Source organism: Lycorma delicatula, chromosome 5, assembly GCF_047948215.1.
Source record: "Lycorma delicatula isolate Av1 chromosome 5, ASM4794821v1, whole genome shotgun sequence".
Lineage (NCBI taxonomy): Eukaryota > Metazoa > Arthropoda > Insecta > Hemiptera > Fulgoridae > Lycorma > Lycorma delicatula.
The window spans coordinates 89,468,363-89,492,756 of record NC_134459.1 but is presented as its reverse complement, the minus strand read 5'-3'; the positions used below and the strand labels follow the sequence as shown (position 1 = coordinate 89,492,756).

At 31.1% G+C, this 24,394-nt stretch overlaps 1 protein-coding gene across 2 annotated transcripts in view; it reads right to left on the bottom strand.

Annotated features, from left to right (window-relative positions):
* Window positions 1-2,635: 2,635 nt before the first annotated feature.
* The window catches only part of LOC142325179 (uncharacterized), a 55,583-nt gene continuing 33,824 nt past the window's right edge, over window positions 2,636-24,394 (bottom strand). For both annotated transcript variants that reach the window (XM_075366600.1, XM_075366599.1), the window contains 4 exons: window positions 22,351-22,494; window positions 10,463-10,553; window positions 6,832-6,924; window positions 2,636-4,726 (listed from right to left, as the gene is read on the bottom strand). In XM_075366600.1, coding sequence (XP_075222715.1) covers window positions 4,599-4,726; window positions 6,832-6,924; window positions 10,463-10,553; window positions 22,351-22,494 — 456 coding nt within the window. In that variant the 3' untranslated portion in view covers window positions 2,636-4,598. The remainder of the gene's footprint in view (window positions 4,727-6,831; window positions 6,925-10,462; window positions 10,554-22,350; window positions 22,495-24,394) is intronic.

Genomic DNA, 24,394 nt, shown 5'->3' with positions numbered 1-24,394 from the left:
TAACATGAGCAAGGTTAATTTATTCTTATATTAAACCATTTATTCATTCTTTTTTGTATTTATTTTCTTATTTCAATACAGCATTTCAGTGGTGTCATCTAACAACTAACTACAGAAGTAGATCGCCTTCTACATTAATACTGATATTTATGATGATGATAATATTTTTATAAAATATCTTTCATTTTGAAAAATGTTGTTTAACAAATTAATTGAACTTATATTTTATAGATTTTTCTCCCTTTTTTAATATTTCTTGAATTGATTTGATTATATTTTGTTTATTATCATTATCAATGTCAAATACATGGTTTTTTTTCAATATTTTACCTTCATTTAGTATTTACATACCCTCTACCAACTTATGAAAAATATATTCATACATACCATGACATTAGTATATAAGTTAAGCCTTTGATTAGAGCTTTCCAGTAATTAGAACTAAACAGTATGTATGACATAATTAGAACTAAGTATTAATTAGAACATTTAAACATTAATTACATATGTATGACATTAATTAGAATTAAACATATGTCCTATTGAGTGAATGAATATGTTTTAAAAAGAATAATTATCCATTTTTGTGAAGTTAAAAAAGTTCCTCATGATGATTAAATCACATCCCTTATTAATCAAAATTACCACAAAAATCTATCGATGTATGCCCACATTATTAACCAATGTAATCCTATAATTTTATCCATTTATAAAATGAAATATTTTAATAATCCATATTTATTCATATTGAATCTTACTGCAGTATTACATCAGACTAACATGTGTTTTTTTAATACTATATAATTGTCTAAATAACAGATTTATCCTCTTCTGTTTTGATACAAAATTTATCAGTATACGTTCATTGTCACAATCTGTACTGTGAAACATTATACAGTTGGTAAATATTCTTTTTTTTCCATTAATATAATTTCTTTTCAATTACATGAGGGTGTAAAATTTTGCTTGACAAAGAATATGATTAATATGATTTCAGTTGCTAATTATGGTGAATTAGCAAAAAAAAATTAATACATACCTATGTATCATTAATTGGCAATATAATTAGTTTTGCTTTCACAACAGTATTGTTCTTCAAATGGAAATACAGTGAAACAAATCTTAACATTTTTTTATTGTTTTAAGACAACATTTTTTATTAGTAAAAGTACTGACCCTTAAAAAAGGAAAGAAACAATTAATAAATAAAGTATATTTTCTTTCATTCTAAATTTATTATTAGAAAAGGGTAATTACTCTAAGTTTTCTACTTTAGTAGAAAATCCCTTTCTACACTTTTTTCTTTGTTCAGTTTGATTCATTTATAGATAATAAGGAATACAAAATTAATGAGCTTAACCAAAAAATTAAATTATAAATTAAATTTTTTCATGATATTCTTTTGCAATTCAGCTGAATAACTTTCTTCTTTTGTTCAAAAAACTCCTCATTAATTTTAGAAAATATTCGTAAAAGAATGATAACTTGTTTTAGATTCACAAGAAAATGAAAACCATTTGTAAGAGAAGTCGAGGAAGCAAGCATTACCAAGCAAACATTTGTTAACGATTGATGCTCTTAATTATTTAAATGATAAAAGAATAATTAACAATGCTGTATGTGTGGAATAGAAGTAATATGAAGTTTAAAATGAATGCCGGCCTCCATGGCATGAATTGTAGCATCTTGGCCATTCATCCGGAGGTCCTGGGTTTGAATCCCAGTCATTTTTCATATGCTACATTTCCATATCCAAGATTCAAGCTTATGTGGCAATATAAAAAAAAATTACAGAGTAGCACTAATAAACACTTGCTAGGATTCTTAAAGAACAAATTGTTAGCCTAATGTCAAATAAAATATTTTTATGTAAGTTGCAATATTGTATTATAATTGAGCGTAAAAAAACAAGTTGCAAAGAATTCTATTTAAAGTTTAAGGTTTTTTCTAATTAAAAACAATTCTGGTGTAGTGGTATAATTTAGTAGTGTAAAGTGTTTATTTAATTATACAGAGTGTTTCTAAAATGGTGGGCTGGCTATACTTTTTCAGATTCTACTAGTATGACTAAACTAAAAATATATTTAGGAAAAATGGTAATTTTTCCTTTGTTCTCCTCCATCCGCCATTTTGTTATTATGTAAAAGTTCATATCTCAACTTCAGATAGGGGAATCAGATTAATATTTGGTAAGCGTATTGATAATAAAGTTTTAAAATTAACAAAATATCAGAACTTAAATATCTTTGCAAATTACAAAATGGTGGCCATGTTTACTTTTCAATCTGTTATATGTACATAAATATTAGTTTTATAAAAATGTATGTTATTTGCTAAAATATTAAGCCTTTTATTTTTAATAAAATGACATTATATATTTTTTTAAATTGAATAACAAATAGCCAAGTTATGGCAGAAAATTGATGTTGTAATTTTGTATCTGTTTTCATGTCCTCCACTTAACATTTTATTCCATTAAATATTAATTGTTTTTATTTATTGTTAATTCTAGTATTGTAAATTAGTATCGAATGAATAATTATTTTCCCACAATAACAGACCTAATAATTAAAAAAGTAAAACTACCTGTGATAATCTTACATTAATTGTTTAGAACATTAGGTGTATTTTTGTATTTTTAAACATTTAACAATTGTTAAAAGTGTCAAAGTGTCACTTTGACACTTTTAAAGTTCAGTCTTTTTTGGAGAGATTGTTTTAACCATTCAAAAATTCCAGTATTCCTAATTTCTTGAAATCCATTTTGGATCCTTTGTTGAAGATTCTCAATGTTGAGTATTGGAGTTGAATGAACAATATGTTTCAAATGGCCCCACAGGTAAAAGTCAAAAGAGTTTAAGCCAGGTGATCAGGCAGGCCAGGGTACTGGCCCTCTGTGGCCAATCCATTTTTCATGGAAAGTTTCATGCAGGAAATCTGATACCAACTGACTAAAATGTGCTGGAGCTCCATCGTGGTGAAACCACATATTTCCTCTTAATTGTAGAGGTAGGTCTTCCAACAAATGTGGAAGATTTTCAATCAAATGAGCATGATAATTTTCCCCATTTAAACAATTTGGAAGAATAACAGGATCCAAAAAAATAGTTATTAAAAATACCTGCCCATATGTTCAGGGAAAATCTTTGTTAATGTGGCTACTTTGAAAGGTACCATGAAGATTCTCATTGCTCCAGATATGCCAGTTGTGATAGTTTTGAACACCTTTCCTGTTGAAATTAGCTTCATCTGTGAACAGAATCCTTGCTGAAAATAAAGGGTCTTCAATTAATGTTCTTCGAAACCAGTTACAGAATGTCACTCTACATAGAAAATTATCAGAAATAGTAATATCAGAAATACTAGAAATAACAATAAATATAAACAATTAATATTTAATCAAATTGAACGTAAAGTGGAGAACATGAAAACAGATACAAAATTACAACTTCAATTTTTTGCCATAACTCGACTATTTGTAAACCGATTTAAAAAAAATAAAATATCATTTTGTTCAAAATAAAAGACTTAAAAATATTTTAGCAAATAACATAAATTTTGATAAAAGTAATATTTATGGCGATATAACGGATTGAAAAATAAACATGGCTGGCATTTTGTAATTTGCACAGATATTTAAGTCCTGATTTTTAGCTATTTCAAAACTGCAAACACGCTTACCAAATATTAATGTGATTTCTCTATCCAAACTTGAGATATAAATTTTTATATAAAAGTAACAAAATGGTGGACAGGGAAGAACAAAGGAGAAATTGCCATTTCTCCTAAGGATATTTTTGCTTAGTTTTACAATTAGAATCCGAAAAAGTATAGCCAGTACAACATCAATTTAGAAACACCTGTATATTTACAATTATAATGTATTAATTACGCATTATTTATCTTAATAACGTTTTGCTAATTTAGTAATCTATTTACAAAAGGTTTTCGAGGGTAAAATTATAAATTACAATAAAAATTTTACCTGCTCCTGCTCATAATTTGAATTTAAAATATAAATACTTCCCTAATTAATAAGAATACAGCTATAATTTGGGGTAAACCGTCATTACTATGTCACTTGAAAACTTTTTGAATTAATGAATGAATGTCAGTTTTTCTGCAACTGATATTGTAATACAGTACTACATTACTATAGTAATGTAATGGTATCATTAGTACTGATATTGTATTACATTACTGCCGCAATCAAGAATATACTAGACAAATAAAAATTTATGTCAAAGGTTTGGTATATTCTAGCTGTTCTTTCATTTCTGACGTTATTATTTTTTTTAATTAATGAAGATAGAAATCTTCAATACACATGTATGGTTTCTCTCAGATTAAAAGTAAACTGACTGGCTATGCAGAACATGAGGTATTATTTTTTTAAATAATAGCACTTTTAATTGACTCCTACATCATCATCATCATCATTATTATTATTATTATTCTACTTCTTTTAAGTATTTAGGTAAAATAATGCCTTTCTTAATAATAATTACTAAAAATAAATTAATTAATTCTACTAAAACAATTTTTTTTAAGGTAACATCCCTGTAACTAGTTGACTGTTCATTTATATTTCATAATGACTAGGTAGCATGAGTAGAGGATGTTTCCATGGCAACAAGACTTTGACTATCTTCAGCTCTAGTGTGCAATCGACGTACATCAGTCAGAGAACGCAGTGGTGCAGGCGTTAATAATGAAAAGCCTCTCTCTGTAAATGAAATTTAAAAATTTCAATTTAATTTTTAATATGGAAATAAATTACAAGGGATATCTCCAAAGTAAAGACCACAGGGAAATTTATCTCTTTAAGGTTGGTGAACCTGTCTCATTTGTGACCACAATAGTAATGTACACACTGCATTGTTGTCTAAGTTGTCGTGTTGTAGTATCTTTGATTACTTATGAGTTGTTATGTTATAAAATTAATAGGAAAATCGACATTGCTGCCGACTTTGAAATACATGGAGTCATATGTTTTCTAAACCATCAAAACGTTAAGGCTGAAATTCATAGACAGTTGGTTGCTGTGTACGGTGATAATGTAATGAATGAAAGAAATGTCCAAAAATGGTATGAAAGGTTTAAAATAACAAAATTAATGTGCACGATGAAGAATGTTTGAGGGGGCCCTCGATAACCACTGAGGAGTTGTTGAAACGTGTCGATGATGAAATCAGAAAAGACTATCGCTCAATGATTTCTAACCTGGCCCTTCTTTTTCTTAATGTTTCAAGAGCTGTTATTGGTTGCATTGTTCATGATCATTTAGGCTTCAGAAAGGTGCAAATTGGGTGCCACACATCTTAACAGAACAACACAAAAAAATCTGAATGCGATCTGCTTTGGAATTTTTGATGTGCTCCGCAGAAAAAGGTGATGAGTTCCTTAATACAATTGTTATCGGTGATCAAACATGGAATTCATATTACACGCCAGAGAGAAAATGGCAGTCAAGTGAATGGCGTCATTCTTCATCACCAACCATACCAACAAAGGTCAAGCTACAGCCATTTGGATGCAAACTGATGGCCACAGTCTTTTGGGATCAGTATGACATACTGCACATTGATTTCATGCCACGTGGAATGGCTATAAATGCAGAAGCCTACTGCAAAACTCCACATAAGTTACGGCGCACCATTCAAAATTGGCAACATGAACGGCTGACCAACGCTGTCGTCCTGCTGCACGACAATACACATCCACATGTTGCGGGTCCGACACATGATTTACTGAGAACATTTGGATGGGAAATTTACTATCACCCACCACATAGTCCGAACTTAACTCCTGATAAGTATTTGTTTTAGAAATTGAAAGAATTTTTGAGTGGTAAGCAATTCATGAGTGATGATAGACATAAAATGCTGTTAATAATCAGTGGCTAAATGGACTGGAAGCAGAAGAATAAAACTGGGATATATTGAAGCTGGTGCATTGCTACGATAAATGTTTTAATTCATGTGGCAACTATATAGATTAGTATAAGGTGTTAGTTTAAGAGAAATAAAAAGTATTTATGAAGTTTTCAGAATAAATTTTTTTATAATGAAATGGTCTTTACTTTACAGATAACCTCTCATGTATCAAAAAGCTATATACCCAACGACAGTTCAACATTTAACTTGTTCAATCTATCATAGTCATATCATAAGTAACTATATTTATGGTTTGATCTGAACCTTAATTCTTAACAGTACAAAAAAACTGTTATAAAGGCATCATGACAAATCATGCATAACAAAAACCATGATGAAATACTTCTAATTGAGAGTACATTTTTTATATAGTAATTCTATTAAAGAGCTACACTCCCCACATAAAATCACAGGTTTTACTCCAAAAATTGTATATATAGGCCATACAAATGACATATGAATATATTAAATGACACTTTTCAATTTAAAGCTTAGAATAAGTTTGCCCATTCCTGTACCAAATCTCTAAATGTAGCTACTTTATATGTTTTACTTATCTTTTGCTTAACTTCTGTTCCAATACAAAATTTCTAAATGTGTATTTTATTTAAAAATAATTTTTAAACCTTTTAACATGTTAGCTAGAAGCTTGATTTATTTTTAGTAACAAAAGAAAAAAATCACTACAGCAGGGTGTCGGGCTGTAATCATTCATTTTAGCCTTTAGGAGCAAATGATTACTACAATAATCTATAAAATTGATTTTAAGTTAAAAACATTCTAAAGATGTTTAATTTTGTGTATTTCATTCATTTTTTGAATATGCTGAATGAAAAAAGTAAAATTGTAATAATAATAATAATAATAATAATAATAATGAAATAATATTTTTTACCTCTTGTGTCACTATTTGATCGTTGGTGTGGTCTCAGGGGAAGATGTAACCGTGGTGAAGTAATCGAACTCACTGACCCTCTACTACTTTCATCTGTTAAAAAATAATTTTAAAAATATTAGTAACAACATTAATACTCTGATATACAGTGGAATCTTACTTAACAAAAACCCATGTAAACTATAAAGTAAATAAAACAATAAAATATTTCTCTTCTTATGGGTGAACTCCTAGTTTTTAAAAAAAATTGAAAAAAGTTTTTAAATTTATTTAAAATCAATTTTAATGAATATTTTAATCATTAAAAAAGCCCCCTGGTGCAATAGCACCCAAATAGCTTAAAATGATTGAATTGAAAAAATGAATTGCATAACTTGACCAGTGTAACCAAGAAGCACATTGCAGAAGCATTATGCAGTTCATTGCTGGCTTATTTTTTTAAAAATCAGAATGTATATATTTAATATAAAACTTAGTTAAACTTATTGTCTACAATTATTGATTATCTAAAAAATGATCAGTTTACATTATTCTCATTAAACAGGATTCTATCTAGATATATTTATACATATACTAGTCAGTCAGGGCCTGCTTTGCTCGCCCAACCAACCCTAGATTAAAGTAACAATTAAAGTGTTCAAGATTTATAGAAACCTGAAAAATAAATTAAATTACAAAAAACAGAATAGAAGTAATCATGCTAGCTAAAGCAGACAAACCTTTAACAAGGAAGACTTCACAACTTATTAGTACTTCTGTTGCCACGGTGGCAGAAATACAACAATGAAGTAAAAAAAATTCTTCTTTAATTGACAACTTCACCTCCAAGGGGGCTAGGGCATTGATCTAGCCTTAAAAACTTCCCTGGAGTAACACAAATTTGAAAATTTGAAGCTAATTGGTTGGTTGCTTTCAAACAAACAGACAAACTATTGGCTTTCAATTTCAATTGAATTTTGATAAATAACTCGTCTAACCAGAGTAATAAAACAGAATACATTTAGAGTTGATGGTGAGGACCACAAATTTTTTCTTTTAATTTAATTAATATTAAATTATAATGATAATATTTATTAAAATATTAATATAATAATATTATTATTATTATTATTATAAGTTTAATTACAAATCAAGATGGAGAAAGATATGGTCCAATAACAAAAAATCATCAGAAACAGTTCTGTCTTATTTTACTTAGGTTATGTCACCTTTGTATTATGTGAAGGTCTGACCACTTGTCAAGCTTTTCAGCTCCTCCTTTTTTCATTAATTTTTTTTGGTCTTGACCATGATTCAAACAGGTTACAAGGAATTTAAAAAAAATACCTAAGGTGCTAACTTGTCAACAATTACATATAATTGTTTTCTCAAATGTTATTTTTGTAACTGATAAAAATAAAATTAAGTATCAATACAAATTTTAAAAACATTTATCTAAAATATTTTCAGCATCTCTTTCAATCTCCTTTGAAAGAGTCATACAAACAACAAGTTGGTACAACATGATTTTCCCAACAAAGATTTTTATTCCAGTTTCATCCAGTTTTGCAATACTGGGACGAGATATAACAATACTAATTCTTCAGTATTGTTATACTACGGAGAATTGACAGTATGACTCCTACACCTACTGCAATGACATCTCTAGTATTATAAAATTGAAAACATCCTCAAATATAAACATAAATATGATTGCTATTTTACATTACTAATCTGTGCTACATTTACTTTACTTAGTTAATTTGGTATATTAGTTTAATTGGTTATCTATTTATTAATTTCTATTTGTATGTATTTTTTGCATATTTGTTCTAAAAGTTTATGTTAATTAACCAGGACATGCACAACGAAGGTCCACTTTTGTAGCTTCAATTTGCTAACTGAAGATATTATTATACTGGTTTGCCTGTATTATTATTAGGCAATTATTTTTACTTAGTACCTCAGCATGTTTCTTTACCCTTCTATACAAAATATGAACAGCATATACAGTTTTAAAAATTCTTACTAAATGAAATGTATAAATTGTGTGAAATTCATTCAATTTCTTTAGAAAAGACACATCTAATCTTTAGAATGTTGAGGGGGTTTAGGGAAACCCAGAAAGAAAAAAGTTAACAGCATGTTAATTTCTGTCTAAATCTCTACTGCTTTTTTAAAGTAATACATTCATTGTTACTAAATTAAGGTAGATTTATGTACAAATATTTTATTTTTCAATAAAATAAATAATAATTCACAATAACATTATTTATTTAATATATGATTACTGAAGCAGTAATTTCTAACTGAAATCAATAGCATCAATTTCCTTAAAAATTAGCACATTAAGTTCAAATGAAATACTTAGTTACATCCAATAAACAAAATGAAAGGTTTTGCTATTATTATTAGTATTATTATTATACAGGCGTTGACCTTAAATCTTATTTCTCTTAAAGGAATATTTATGTATGCCACAGGATGCATAAAAAATAAATTTCTTTTACTTAAGACCACTGCAAATCAAGATTAAGAAACTCAGCATTTCATCAAGAAGGTTCTGTTTCAAATCCCATCAAACCACGGTACTTACACACACTAAAAAATTTCTAATCATATTCCCATGTGCAAGCTTTAAACATATGTGTGAATTAATAATCTAAAAGAAAAAAAACACAAATAATAAATAACAATAGTACTAACAACAAAAATTTTCCATATGTGCAGGCACTAGCTAAATATTAAATAATGTAATTTTCAACCTTAAAAGGGTTTAAATTATTAATCTTCTGCATTAGAGATTTGCGCTAAAAGTTTAATTGCTGGAAAATTAACTTTTCCAAAATAGTCAATATTCTAGCTACAACATGGTCTGGTTTACACAGAAATAATCTCTATAATTCAGCTTATTAATCACCATTCATAATAAGTAGTTACTAATACGTCACTAGTAATATGTACTGTATTATTATAATATGGCTTATTAATACTAATTAATTTTATTAATAAGTTAATAAAAGTCTACATAGAAGTCCATAAAAAAATGTTGGGCATACTTCTTCATGAGGAAAAAAGGTACTTACATATTAGCCCATTGACCAATAAATTGCAAACTTTTGGGCTACTGTTAATATCACCATTATATTAACATTTTTATAACCATTTATATTTATTTATTTTATAAATATAATTTTACCAAACTTAACCAAACTTAACTTTTACCTTACCAAACTTAACTTCGCTCATTAACTGTTATTAATTAGCACAGTAATGTTTTGAGTATTTAAATAATAAATTCAGAAATTATTGCAAATATTTATTATTTAAATAATTAAAACATTACTGTTAATTAGTCGAGGTTAGTGAACAAAGTAAGCGTAAGTTAAGTTTGGTTAATTTACATCTACAATTATAAGCAATAATGCTATTTTTAATATGTAAAATATGTTAATGATCCTGTAACTTTGAAGTATTTTCAAAGTTATGGGATCATTATGGTTATGGTCGACAGGCCAATACGTAAATACTGAAAAAACACAATATTATTGTAGGTACATTAAATTAGTTATATGTAAAATTAGTTTTAAATATTAATATATAATATTAATTTTAAATTAAACATAATATAATAAATAATATGCAACCCTACCCTGAGAAGAAATAAAATCAGTTGAGTGTCTTGGAGTATCATGTCTAGGCGACATTACCATTTGAGATGGACTCTTTCTATTTAAATTTTCCTGTAAATATAAATTAAAGTAAAATAAAGCAAATTAGGATATTACCAATTACATTAAAAATTAATACTAATAATGTATATATATATATATTTTTTAATTTTTAGTGCAAACATCCACAGATGATTTTGTAATTATGATTTTTTTTTTAAGTGATACTAAAAATAATGTTTATGATTCACTAATAATTCCAGCAAAATTGTATGTTTAATTTTGGTGATTTTTTGACTAATGTAATATTTTTTGGAGTGGTTGTTCCTGATGTTTTAGATTCAGCTATAACTTTTAATAACGTGATTATTTTTTTGTTTTCATACAGAATCCACTGTAATCTTATATATCTTTACAAAGACATTTTAATACCACCCTGATAATTTAGTGTATGTCGTAATGCCTTTTTACATGGAGTTTTACAATCTGATAGATTAAACTATTTGCACTTAAAATTTCTTTAATACAAACTCATTTATTCTACAGAATGTGCGTTTCAGTGAATTACATTTACATTACATATTGTATATCTTATATACTGTTGTATAATATTGTTTATGTTATATATATATATTTTTTCTTTTTTGAATTCTATTAACATAAACAACCAACAACAGAATATTGAGGTAAGACATTTGTTACCTTAATTTTACCATGGTAGTACTTTCATGGGATCCCACATCCTCAGTCATGATTGAATTCATTTAATTAAATTGCACATTAAAGATATTAAAAAATTAAAAATATACAATACGTCATTATTATTATGCTATAAGCTCCCCATCGCAGCTTTGCCTGTGCTATATGGTTAAATGTGTTTCCCATAGTGGTCAATTCTTTTATTTTATGTTCTTTAGTCAAATAACCAGAGATAGATGCAGCCAGTCACACATACAGTTACAGTTGCAGTGCCGTATACCTTTGCACAACTTAAAAAATCAGAATTTAAAAAAACGCTAAAATGGTTTTTAAATATTTATCTGAAGAGTATTAGCAAGCCCAAATCTACTGAATATCTAGTTTACTACAGTCAGGACTGAGAAAATTTACAATCATTGTTAAAAATTATTTTACCTTTCTTCATCCCCTTTCAAGACCAAATTTCAAAAATCTAGAAATTGGTTTACTGACTTGTAGATTACACTCACCAAAAACCAGGATGATTTCTTTATTTGTTACTGAGAAATTAAAAGAATAACAATGTTTAAAAAAAAAATCAAAAATCCATTTTAACACTTTTAATCTCTGAATTTCAAAAACTGTAAAAATCAATTTTTAGAAATTTGTATTAAGAATACACACACCAAAAATTAAGCTGATATCTACGTCTGTTACGGAGAAATTAAAAAACAATTTCATTGTTATATATTACATATATATACATATAAATAACTGTCCATGAGAAAACAGTGTCATCGTAAATCAATACCAATGTGTTTGAATGTCTGGCCTTGCACATTATTAATTGTTAAAACAAAAAAATTTTATAGAGAATTGCAGCCTCTTGAAATGGTTAAGTCTGTTGGGATCACTGGGGTGCAGGGTATAAGAGCAAGCTCTTCTGCAGCTAGACCTGTCAAAATACGTAGCCTCAATGATGTGATTTCATCACATAGTTTTGATTTGCAACCTCATGTCGTTACACAACATTGAAGGATTAAGGTTAAAATCCTTTAAGGGACAAAATCGATTGATAAAATTGCATGTAGTAACACGATTGGTGAAAGAAGCTTGATTATGTGCATTTTTAGCAGCAGAATCTGTGCACGTTCATTGCCCACAATTCCTATGTGGCTAGGGATCCAGCAGAAACTCACTTGTGTGCTACGACGGTTTAACTCCGTGATTGCGTTAAAGATTTCGGTGACCAAAAGATCTCTAGAGTAAAAATCTTCTAAAGCTTGGAGTGCACTACACGAATCTCTACAAATAAGGATATGACAGTATTTTGGGTTAATGATATTCAAAGCCTAATTGATGGCATACAGTTCTGCAGTAAATACACTTGTAATATTCGGTAGACCAAACATATAGATTCAGTTATTAAGAACAAATGCGCATCCAACAGTATCATTCTGTTTCGATCCATCTGTGTATATTATTGCATCTAGGTTTATTTTGGAGAGAATATGGTGAAAATTTTGCTGAAAAACAATAGGTGGTGTTGATTTTTTCTTGTATATGGTACGATAAAAAATAAAATTTATAAGTTTATAAGGTTAAATTTTTAATTTTATCTCAATAGAGGATATGAAACAGGATACATTGGAAAAATAGGAGGTATGTCTACATTTAAAAGCTATAATAACCAACAGATACATACATCCACAGGTACAGTGAAACGTGAATAGTCTTCATATCTCTGTAAATTAAGATTCGCAAGAACTGCAGTAAAAGCCGGGTGATTTGGTTGCCCTTTAAGATGGCCAAAGTAAGATGCTATAACCTGATCATGTCTATTCCAAAGTGATGGTTCACCACACTTAACAAGTATGCCAGTGACAGGGCTTGATCTAAATGCACCAGTAGTGAGACAGAGAAAAGCATGATGTACAGCATCTAATATTTTCAGTGCGGTATTACGTGCTGAAGAGTAGGCATACAGTCGTAATCTATGCAGGAACGAACTATGTAATAATAAAATTGCAACATACATGATCTGTCGGCTCTCCAATTGGTGTTGCTAAGAACTTGCAGCAAATCTAGCAGCAGTTTGGAACATTTTGCTTTCAATTGTTTAATGTAATTGACCCACGTAAGACGGCTGTCAAAAAAACAAACCTAAAAACTTTATATCACGGGAGATAGATATTTGCTCTTCATTTAGAAAGATTTGTATTACAAAAGGGTCCTGCAAGCAAGAAAATACTACACATTTTGTTTTATCAGGTGAAAATGAGAACCTTGGACCAAGCTTCAAGGTGACATATTGTGTTCTATAGCAGTCACTCTGCTGTGGCTGTTGAACAGGACATATACAGCAAAATCATCAACAAATAATGAACATGAAACAGGTGGTCGCACACATTCAGTATCACTGTTTGTGGCTATAGCAAATAAGGTGACACTTAATAAACTTCCCTGAGATACTCCATTCTCCAAGGTAACACTACCCGATAAGGAGTCTCTAACATGAACATGAAAAGTTCGGTCATTTAAGAAACCCCTGATAAATGCAAGCATATACCGTAACTCCCCATTCTTTAAGGATGTTAAGAATACCATGTCACCAGGCCGTGTCATAAGCCTTCTTGATATCAAAGAAGATAGCGATGAGGCACTAGTGGAATAGGAAAGTGTTTTGAATAGCTGTTTTGGCACTAAATGGTCAATGGAAGAACGTCCTTTGCAGAAACCACATTATTCTAGACATGTCTCTGAGTACCATGCGAGCCTGTGGTTCACCATCCTTTCCATCACTTTACATAAAATGCTTGTCAAAGAGATAGGGCGGTAGCTTGAGGGGTTTGCTTTGTCTTTACCAGGTTTAAGTACTGGTATGACAATGGCTTTTGACCACACCAAAGGGAAAACTTGTGAGGACAACAGACTATTATAAATATACAATAGGTGTTGTAGCACCTAATTAGGAAGGTGTGAGAGTATACTGAACTTGAGAGAATACATTCCTTTCTGGATCTCCATATTAACTGGATGATCCACGAGGAGTGGTCTATAGTGGCTGGTCTCCTTCACACCCTTGCGGTGTGAAGGTCTGCAGAGAGAGTTTAATCGAGGTACTCGATCGTGGTAGGATCCCGGGTGGCTAGGGTTCTGGTTTAGGCATTGGTTTGGTTGGAGGTAGGTGCATTGGCATTGTGCGATGGTTATATTGGTATTGTTTGTGATTTGCTTTGGGACTTCTGCTGGTGGGGGTGACTGTGCCGCCAGGGTATGTTAACCCGTGGGACCGGGGGGCATGGCTTTCCTCTGCCGGTGGCATGGCAGTCGTGATCATGACTTGGTAATGCCAGGCAAGACATCATGATGGGACCAGGTAGGGGTGTGGGATTTGTCCCCTGCTCCTGCGCGGACCGGAATGAGGTTGCATTCCCCTTGTTAGGTGACCTAAATTGGTCAACTTAATTGGGTGTAGGTCTGAATCTCTATATTACATAAGACATAATCTTGATGGTATGAGTGTAGCACTGATGTTACTTTAATCTCGTTTGTTTTCCAAGGCATTCGCAGTCACGAACGGTACTGTCAAATCTGAACTAGGGTTTGCACTTCTACAATTTCAGTCAGTTAGTTTGAAGGAATCATGTTAGGTTGGATGTGATGATGTCCATCTGAGGCCTACATGAGGGAAAAATTTGATTTGTATTTTACTGATGCAAATGTCTGCCGAGGCATTTACATTGGTGGCATTCCGACCGAGGCCTGGCTGATGACTGAGATGTAATCGGTTTGAGGGTCTAAAGATGACCTCCGATAAAGCCCCTCAGGGCTTGGAATGGAGGGGTGGTGTGGTGACCAGTAACATCACAAGGTGGGTATCTTTCCCCTATGGAGTTGGGATGTGAGAGTATACTGAGATGAATATTGTCAGGTCCAGGGAAGGTGACACGTGAGTTTTTAAGTGCGTGTGGGAACTTATTAAATGAAAATGGGACGTTTAATTCACCTACCAAATCACCAAATTTAACGATAGTACTTCCATCTGCAATTTGTACCTCTGAAATTCATTACTGTATGATGTGGTGAGGGACACCGAATGGAAACAATCTGCCAAAATACTTGCCACTGCAGAAGGTGATGTAAGGAGTTCTCCTTCATGAATGAGTTCGAGAATGGATTGTTTTTGGTGATCTTTTTCTACACAGTAGATGTGGGAGTAGTGCGTGAGATGGTATCCACGCATTTTCTCTACGACTTCCTCCTAGTGTCTAAGAATACCTGACGATATATCGCTCTAGCCTTATAGTACAAGATGTTCATTTGTAGGCCTGTGGTTAAATTTACACAGTGTTTGTTGTCGATTGCTAATAGCATTTTGGCAATCAGCATTCCACCAAGGAACGGAAGGACGTCTTGGGTTTCCCGATGTTTGTGTGATACATCTACTAGCATTGTCAAGTATCAGGGATGTAAAAGAGGTAAGTTCATAATGGGTGTCTGCACCATCAACATACTGCGATGGGAAGGCTTTTTTGGTAACTGTTCCAATCTACATTTTCAACAATCTATCTCCATGGCCTTTTATTCACCTTGCAGTCGACACTATAGTAATTGACCTGTGGTCACTGCCATGAAGGTCGTCAAGCAGACCACTTAAGACGAGAGAGTAAATTTGGTAAGCATAAGGAGAGGTCGATGTTTGACAGTGTACCAGAAGATGAGTACATAAATGTGTATGACCCATCATTCAATAGACAAAGGTCCCAAGTCTTGTCTTGCTCTGTTTATCATATTTCCTTAACAGAAGCAGAAAGATGAGACCCAGGAAATATGATGGGCTTGAAGTCTTCTACTATTAACGACAGCAATGGGATTTGCGTGAGGGCATTTGATATTTTTAGAGCATTGAAATCAGAGTTTGGTGAGAGATACAAAATGCAGATATGCAATTTAAAGGAGACTGAGTTTTTTACACCAACAGCAGGAATGAGGGTAGCTAGTGGTATCCTTGTAGCCGACACCTCATTCTCATGAAAATAGTTACACCACCACTCTCTCTATTGTCTACAATACAATCGTATCTCTCACAGACATAGCCTCTGAGTGTTACTGTATCTTGTTAAAATAGTTGCGTTTCTTGGAAGCACATCATTAATGGTTCATGTTTGCGCATCAACACTCTAACATCTTCAATGTAAAACCGAAGAACCCTAACGTTCCACTGAATAATGCTCATGAATAAAGTTGGTCGGATACAGAATTACAGATAAATATATGACAAAATTAGTTATAGGTGATCCAGTTTTTCTTTTTCAAATTTTTTATTTTAAGAAACTTTGATGCCCTAGGATCAGACAGTTCCTCTACCATATCCTCCAGTAAACATGATGTTGGAGCGGAAGATTTTGAAAAATGGGAAGTTACAGACAACATTCCAGAAGAGATAGTTGTGTGGGCTCCTTTAATAGGGAGCTTATTTGATGGCTTACGACCAGCTGGGGTTTTAAGATATACCGCACTTATACCACCTATATTTTTCAGATACAGGAACAATCTACTTTGCTCATCACTGAAAGTCTGTTAATACTGATCCATCTTTCAGTTTTCTTATGTTCTTGAGGAAACCACTTGCACTGGTTATTACCTTACTGATCAGGAAAGGTGACACCTTATGAAGAGAGTCACCTTTCTGATTACTTCGAAGAACAACAAAACTAATGTTTTTATACTTTTGTCCGATTGCATACAATTCTCTTCAGCATGCCATTTATCGTCGTCTGACAATGCTGACCAAGGCCTTTTCACTAGACAAGATTTGGTGGTTTTTTCAGATGTACCAACCATCATGGAGTTTATTTGAGGGCTTGAAATTTTGGTTCTACGAGTAACGGCGACATAACAGACCACTCCAGCAGAACACACACATACTGGAGCTAGAGCTTAATTAAACTGTGTTCACTCTGGTGTCCACAGGACATCATTTGAGACTCCTACATAGAGCCATTCACCCATTGGCATGGTAGTTTCCACCCTTGGGTTACGATTGCCTTTTGTAAGATGTTGCAACACCACCAAGTGTAAATGTAAGAAGAAACAGTGTAGGATGTTGTTGTGTAGGGGTATATGTTGTAATTTATGTAGTGTTCTTGGTGCAGTGTGTGTGTGTAGTGTAATGTGTTCTGCAGGTCTGGGTGTAATGGGAAGAAAAGCTGCAGAGGCTAGGACTGCAGGGATGCCAATCCCCAAAGTCTAAAAGAATAAGACTCCCCGTTAGGGAAATCTTTTTGGAACATTTCCCACAATACATTCGGCTAGGCAGGATGACAAAAAACTAATATAATTGCAAAACTAATGTAATATAATTCTCTCAATTTCAGCGAAGACTGATGGACAGAAGCATCAGCAAGTGTGTCTTTGCAGTGATTGCCATTTTCCAATAAGCCAAGTGCAGCACAAGCAGCTTTACATGTTTGGTGTAGCACACCACCAACAGTTTTCAAATAATCAAAAGATGTAGGTAATATTATGTAATAACATAAGGAGATGAACGCATTCACTTTGGTTTGGATGAATTGTATATACTCTACCCATAGCAGCATCCTTTTTGATTCCAGGAAATCCTTCCATGTCAGTTCTGCGCTTTCTTCTGCTAAATTTATAATTATTATAGATATAGTGTCTAGGGACTTCAGGATATAAAAGTGTCTTAGCAAAGTCATTGAACTCACAAAGCTCAAAAAAGCAATAACAGTGGTCTTCTGTGGACTTTCAAGGACTCATTGGAAATTTTTTTCAGTGAAATAAATACGTTGATAGTTTTTTAAGTGAACAACAGTGGGATAATGTAGATGTATTGGAAAGTCAGAAATTTGCCAATTGGCCTCAGATGTACATATATACGTCTACCATTAATGTATGAATTAATTCATCTCTCTGATTTTCAATTGGAAAGGTTGCTTGATCTGACCCTTTGGTAATATACAGTACAACCCCTTTTAACTGAACTAGATGGGTCTGGACAGTGTCGGGATGAACAAAAATCCAGATAATTTGGAAATTTATAATATACATGCACTACAGCTTAATGAAATCACTACAGTATTAATGAAAGATGTTGAAACTTAAAATCAACTTACTACATATTAATAAATAACTTATATAGTAACTAAAACACAAATTCAAACTTACTTACAGCTACATCAACATTTATCTACTTTTAAAAAAATCTTTCAAAATTTTTGCTTTAATGATAATGCTTGGTTTTTTGCTGCTTGATCTTGTAAACATTTTAGGGTATGCAGTTGATGGGCAGACTTTTCATTTTGATTTCCAAAATATGACATCAGCTTTCTAAGCATATCCACAGCTTCTCTGTGAGAAATCACTTGCGTTTCTTCCTTGAGAAATTTGTCATCTGAACTGTCTTCTGTATTTTCAATATCAGGATATGGATTTGAAGAACACGCTAACACAATATCATCATCGTTATAGATGCTGGTGATCTACATCATTTTCGTAGTCCATCCATTCAGATACATCTTCATCTTTGACAACACATGAAACTGTTTTTCATAGTAGAAGCATTAATTTTGTTCCGTGCTGAAGCAAACTCGTAAATTACTGTTTGAATATTAATTTGTTTAAGTTAATCTAAAACATTTACTCCAGCTTCCTCACTATTTCTTTCAATAAGTTTTACAAGTATTTTTTTTCTGTGATGTTGTTTGAAGGCTTCTATTACACCTTGGTCTAAAGGTTGTATGAGTGCTGTCATTTGTGCGGGTAAAAATCTTAGATGTCACCATCTCTCAGATCATCTGCATCTGGATGACAAGGAGCACTGTTCATAAATAAAACAACTTTTTGTGATAACTCTTCTTCTTTTAGAAATCTTCTCACTTCAGGAATGAAGAAAACCATTTTTTAAATATTTGATAAGTATTGGTATAATATTTGACACATTGGTAACATTAGTAGACTTCAAGAAAGCATATGATTGCATCCACAGAGAATTCCTACTAAAAATTCTAAGACACTTCGGACAACATCCCAAATTGATCTGTTTCTTTTCCTGTTGTAATCTATTATTAGTTTGGGACTAATGATCTGGTCAGCAGCTCCACCAGGGTCTGAAACCAGGGTTTTCTCCCAATTCTATCTCAAGTTGTGAACCAATACTGTTGAGGATGATTCTTGAAAGAATTTTATATGTGGTGTCTGGTGTCTAGAAACAAGATTCCCCTGTAATTTTTAGTCTGTTTTATCCCCTTTTTTGTAGAGCAAACGGATGAGGAGTGTTGTCCAGTGTTCTAGTAGTTCTTTTTTGATCCAGATGTTCAGAAGCTGTAGATGAAGGGTGAGTTTTGCTGATATTCCTGCATGTGCCCAGATCTCTACAAAAATCTGATCTTCTCCCACTGCTTTGTAATTTTTCATCTCATTCAGTATTCAGTAACCTTCTTTTATTGTGGAACGGTTAATGTTTTCTGGTGGTATTGTTACCAAAGTTAAGGAGTTCTGTCAGTTCTTCACAATTTAGGAGTTCATTGAAATATTTAACTAAGATTTCCATGTTGTCTTTATTGTTATGGGCAGTTTACCATTTTCATTCTTTATTAGCAGGGTTGGGGTTTGTATTTTCTGAGCTGATTTTTGAAGGTTTTGTAGTAGTCTCTAAACTGTGTTTTATTGGATTTTTCTTCTATTGACCTTAGTGTGCCTTTATGGTGTTGTCTTTTTATTCTCTTTAGGGTTCAGGTGGTTTCCTTTCTTTGTTTTACTAGATTTTGGAAGGATGTTTTTGATCTTTTGGGATTGGTGAAATAGCCATGCTTGATGTTTTTTCTCCACTGCTTTGTCACATCTGCTGTTCCACCATTAATGATTTTTATGGGATTTTGTTGGAGCTAATTCTTCTGGGATTGTTTAAGGTTGTTGAGTACATCTTTGAGTTTATCCGCAATTGTTATTTTTTTGATTATAAACTAAGATTAATTGTTCATTAACAATACGAAATATTCTTTTACAATGTGTATCATAACAAGTTATTCTTAATTAAAAATGGATATTTGATATATATATATATATATATATATATACACAGGTGTTTCTAAACTGGTAGGTAGGCTGGCTATAATTTTTCGGATTCTACTTGTAAAACTAAACATAAAATACTCTTAGGAAAAATGGCAATTTCTGCTTTGTTTTCCCCCTGTCTGCATTATGTTATTTTTATATAAAGATTTATATCTCAAGTTCAGATAGAGTAATTACATTAATATTTGGTAAGCATCTTTGTAATAAAGTTTTAAAATTAGCCAAAAATCAGGGCTTAAAAACCTTCACAAATTACAAAATGGAAGCCATGTTAATTTTTTAATCCATTATATCTCCATAAAAATAAATTTTATCAAAACATTGTTATTTGCTAAAATATTTAGCCTTTTATTTTGAGCAAAATGACATCTTGTTTCTTAAAATCTTTTAAAAAATAACAGTTATGGCAAAAAGTTGATGTAATTTTGTGGCTGTTTTCATCCCCTCCACTTTATGTTCAATTTGATTAAATATTAGTTGTTTTTTATTTATTGTTAATTCTAGTATTGTAAATTAGTTACAAATTAAGTAATAATTTTTGTACAATAGACCTACTAACTAAAGAGATAAAACAACTACCTGTAATAACCTTGGGTTAATTATTGCAGAACATTAGGTGTACTTTTTTTTAAATAAACAGGTAACAAATGTTAAAAGTTATAAGAGAAGTTCAAAGTGCTCGCCATTAGAAATTACATAAGTCTCTAGTTTTTTTCTGAGAGTGTCTTAACCATTCAAAAATTCCGGGAGTATTCCGGGGGTAATTCCATTTTGGATCCTTTGCTGAAAATCCTCAATGCTGAGTATTGAACTTGAATAATCAATATGTTTCAAATGCCCTCACAGGTAGAAGTCAAGAGGGTATAAGTCAGGTGATCAGGCAGGACAGGGCACTGGCCCTCCACTGCCAATCCATTTTTAATGGAAAGTTTCATGTAGTAAATCTAAAACCAACTGATTGAAATATGCTAGAGCTCCATCGTGGTGAATCCACATATTTTCTCTTAATTGTAAATGTAGGTCTCTTCCAACAAATGTGGAAGATTTTCAGTTAAATGAGCAAGATGATTTTCCCCATTTAAAAAATTTGATAAAATGGCAGGACCCAAAAGAAAGTCATTAAAAATACTTGTCCATATGTTCAGGGAAAATCTTTCGCTCCAGATATGCTGGTTGTGATAGTTTTGAACACCATTCCTGTTGAAAGAAACTTTGTTTTTACATTAACATGATCAGCAGTAACAGTCACTGGGTAAAATTATTCAAATGTGAAAAATTAATATCAGTTGTTTCATTATTATTTAATATTATATTTTATTGTGAGAAAATGATTGCTTAATTTGATACTAGAATTAACAATAAATAAAAACAATTAATATTCAATCGAATTGAACGTAAAATGGAGGACATGAACAGACACAAGATTATATCAATTTTTTACCATACCTCTGTTATTTTTTAACAGAGTTTAAAACATAAGATGTCATTGTGTTCAAAATAAAAGGCTTAATATTTTAGCAAACATAGAATACTTTTATGTTTAAAGTAAATACTTTTACTTTTGATAAAATTAATATTTATGGACATAAAACGGATTGAAAAATAAACATGGCTGCCATTTTGTAATTTGCGAAGATATTTAAGTCCTGATTTTTTGCTGATTTCAGAAATTTATTACTAAAACACTTACCCAATATTAATGTGATTCCTCTATCTGAACTTGAGATATAATTTTTTATATAAAAACAACAAAATGGTGGACAGGAGGAATTGTCATTTTTCCTAAAGTTATTTTTTGTTTAGTTTTACAAGTAGAATTCAAAAAAGTATAGCCAGCCTACCAGTTTAGAAACACCCTGTATATATATATATATATACACACACACACACACACACACACACACACGCACATATATATATATATATATAATACCCATCTTCAATTAAGAAGAACTAGTTATGCTACATATTGTAAAAGAATATTTCATATTGTTAATGAAAACATTTAATCTTAGTTTATGAACCATAACCGCTATTACTTTTAATACATATTACTATTGATAAAGAACATAGATTAGCAAACATTTATTACCTGACTTATGACATGATCACTGTCTGGAAACCGAAATAATTTAAAATTTGGTGAACGAGGCCATGATGTAGGGGGAGGAGAACGGATCATGTGTTCGTGTACTTCTGGTAATGTTAATGGATCCTCTAAATCTCCACCAAATTCCTAAAATTATAAATATTTCTTTAAACATTTCTATACTGCACAAACATTGATGTATATAAATCAGTACAAGTTAGGAAAAATAAAGGCATTTATTATATTTCTTTATGAATTCAGATATGCTATTGCACATCCTTTAATAAAGAACATAAAATGATAATTGAAAAAGATATATGCTATATGTGCTATAGCATATATTTCAAAACTACCATTTAATTTAATTAAGCAAAAACAGGAAGAAAAAATGTATTATGTTACAACAATATTTAACAATTGGAAAGTAGATACAGCGTATTACAATGCAGGAAGTCAATGTTTCTGTATATAGTCAATAGGAGGTCTGACTGGAAATGCACTTCTTAAAAGATTATATCATGCTTCTTAATAATTGTATATGAAAACTGGAAACAAGGATGAAATAGCTAGGAATTTCATTGAACTAGACCATCTGAAATGGTTTCATTTTATCTGACAGTCTCTATTTAAATATCAAGGATACAAGGAGGATACAAATCCTCCTAAAATTTGAATTTTGGCGTGTTAACTACAGTGTTTTCATAACATGTAAGATTGCAGAAGCAGTATTTGTAGTATTTTTAACCAGAACAGTTTGTTCATTCCAGTGACTTCAAGCATTTGTTGGTAAATCAATGTTATTGCCAAGGAATGATGATTTGGACTTCTCTAGTGCAAGCATTTTTATATTTTTTTGTCTTAGAAAATGGCATTTTGAAAACAGGCATTTAAAACACACGTTATACTTATAGTCAATAAAATATATTCTAATTTTGATGTCTAGACTTTTAACTATCCATATGATTTCTTATTTATACTCTGATTCAGGCACATCTGGTATTATATCAGATTACATTATATCAATCATAAACTCAAAAAATGTTGTGAATGCAAAAAGTGCACATTTTTGTTCAGCTGACTGCATCATACAAAAGATACTAGATAATGTTTTTGTAAAGAGAGGGAAAAAGGAGTTTGAGTGCCAACTTCTACTTGTTTTGTAAAAGAGAAAATTATGGTAAACGTTTAATGATAAATAGAAACAATGATAAATCAGAACAGTCATTTTTAAGCAATTCATCAACTCATCCTCATATATAACTTAACATTTAAACAAAAATTAAATTAAATTTTAAATATTTATAAATCTAACAAAAAATTTTATAACTCTTTTACAGAACATTATTAAAATCAAGATAAAGTCAACTTTTCACATATGGCTCAATTTTAGAAGTCATCAGGATATAAAAGTTCTTTTTAAATAGAGAATAAAACTACTTAAAATAATCCACTGTTGAAATAGACTTAATAAGTCCATGACTTCATACAATGTTTCAAATACTAATGGTTTGAAATTGGCTGATTAAAATAGCAGATAATCACAGGCAAGAAAAGTTTGTCATCTGCAATAGAGAGCTGAATATTATCTACACGTTAAAATCTAATGATGGAAGACTCTAGTTATAAGTATTTACATCTATTAACTTTTATTAGAGTCCTTCTAGAAATACTCACTACACTTAAATATATTATACTGCTACAAATTACTATGAAGTTCTCATAATGCAAATAGTTAACCTATCTTTCAAACCTAATACTAAGAGAAATAAAATTTGAGAATTTTCTGACCAATATTCAATAGATTTAAAGGTTATACTAAGTAGTTAATCTGGTTTAATGTTTAGCGGTTAAATGATTTGAATAAGACGTTAATTTCTTCTTTTTTTTAATATCTTTTCTATAAAATGATATAAGCCCACTGAAAGAAGTCAAGTATAAACAGCCCAAATGTAACTGGTTTATCATAGGTCTTTCAATTTCATTTAATAATCTAAAAATTCTTCACAGCTTGAAAAAATTAAAATAGCTATAAATTTCATTTTATTTT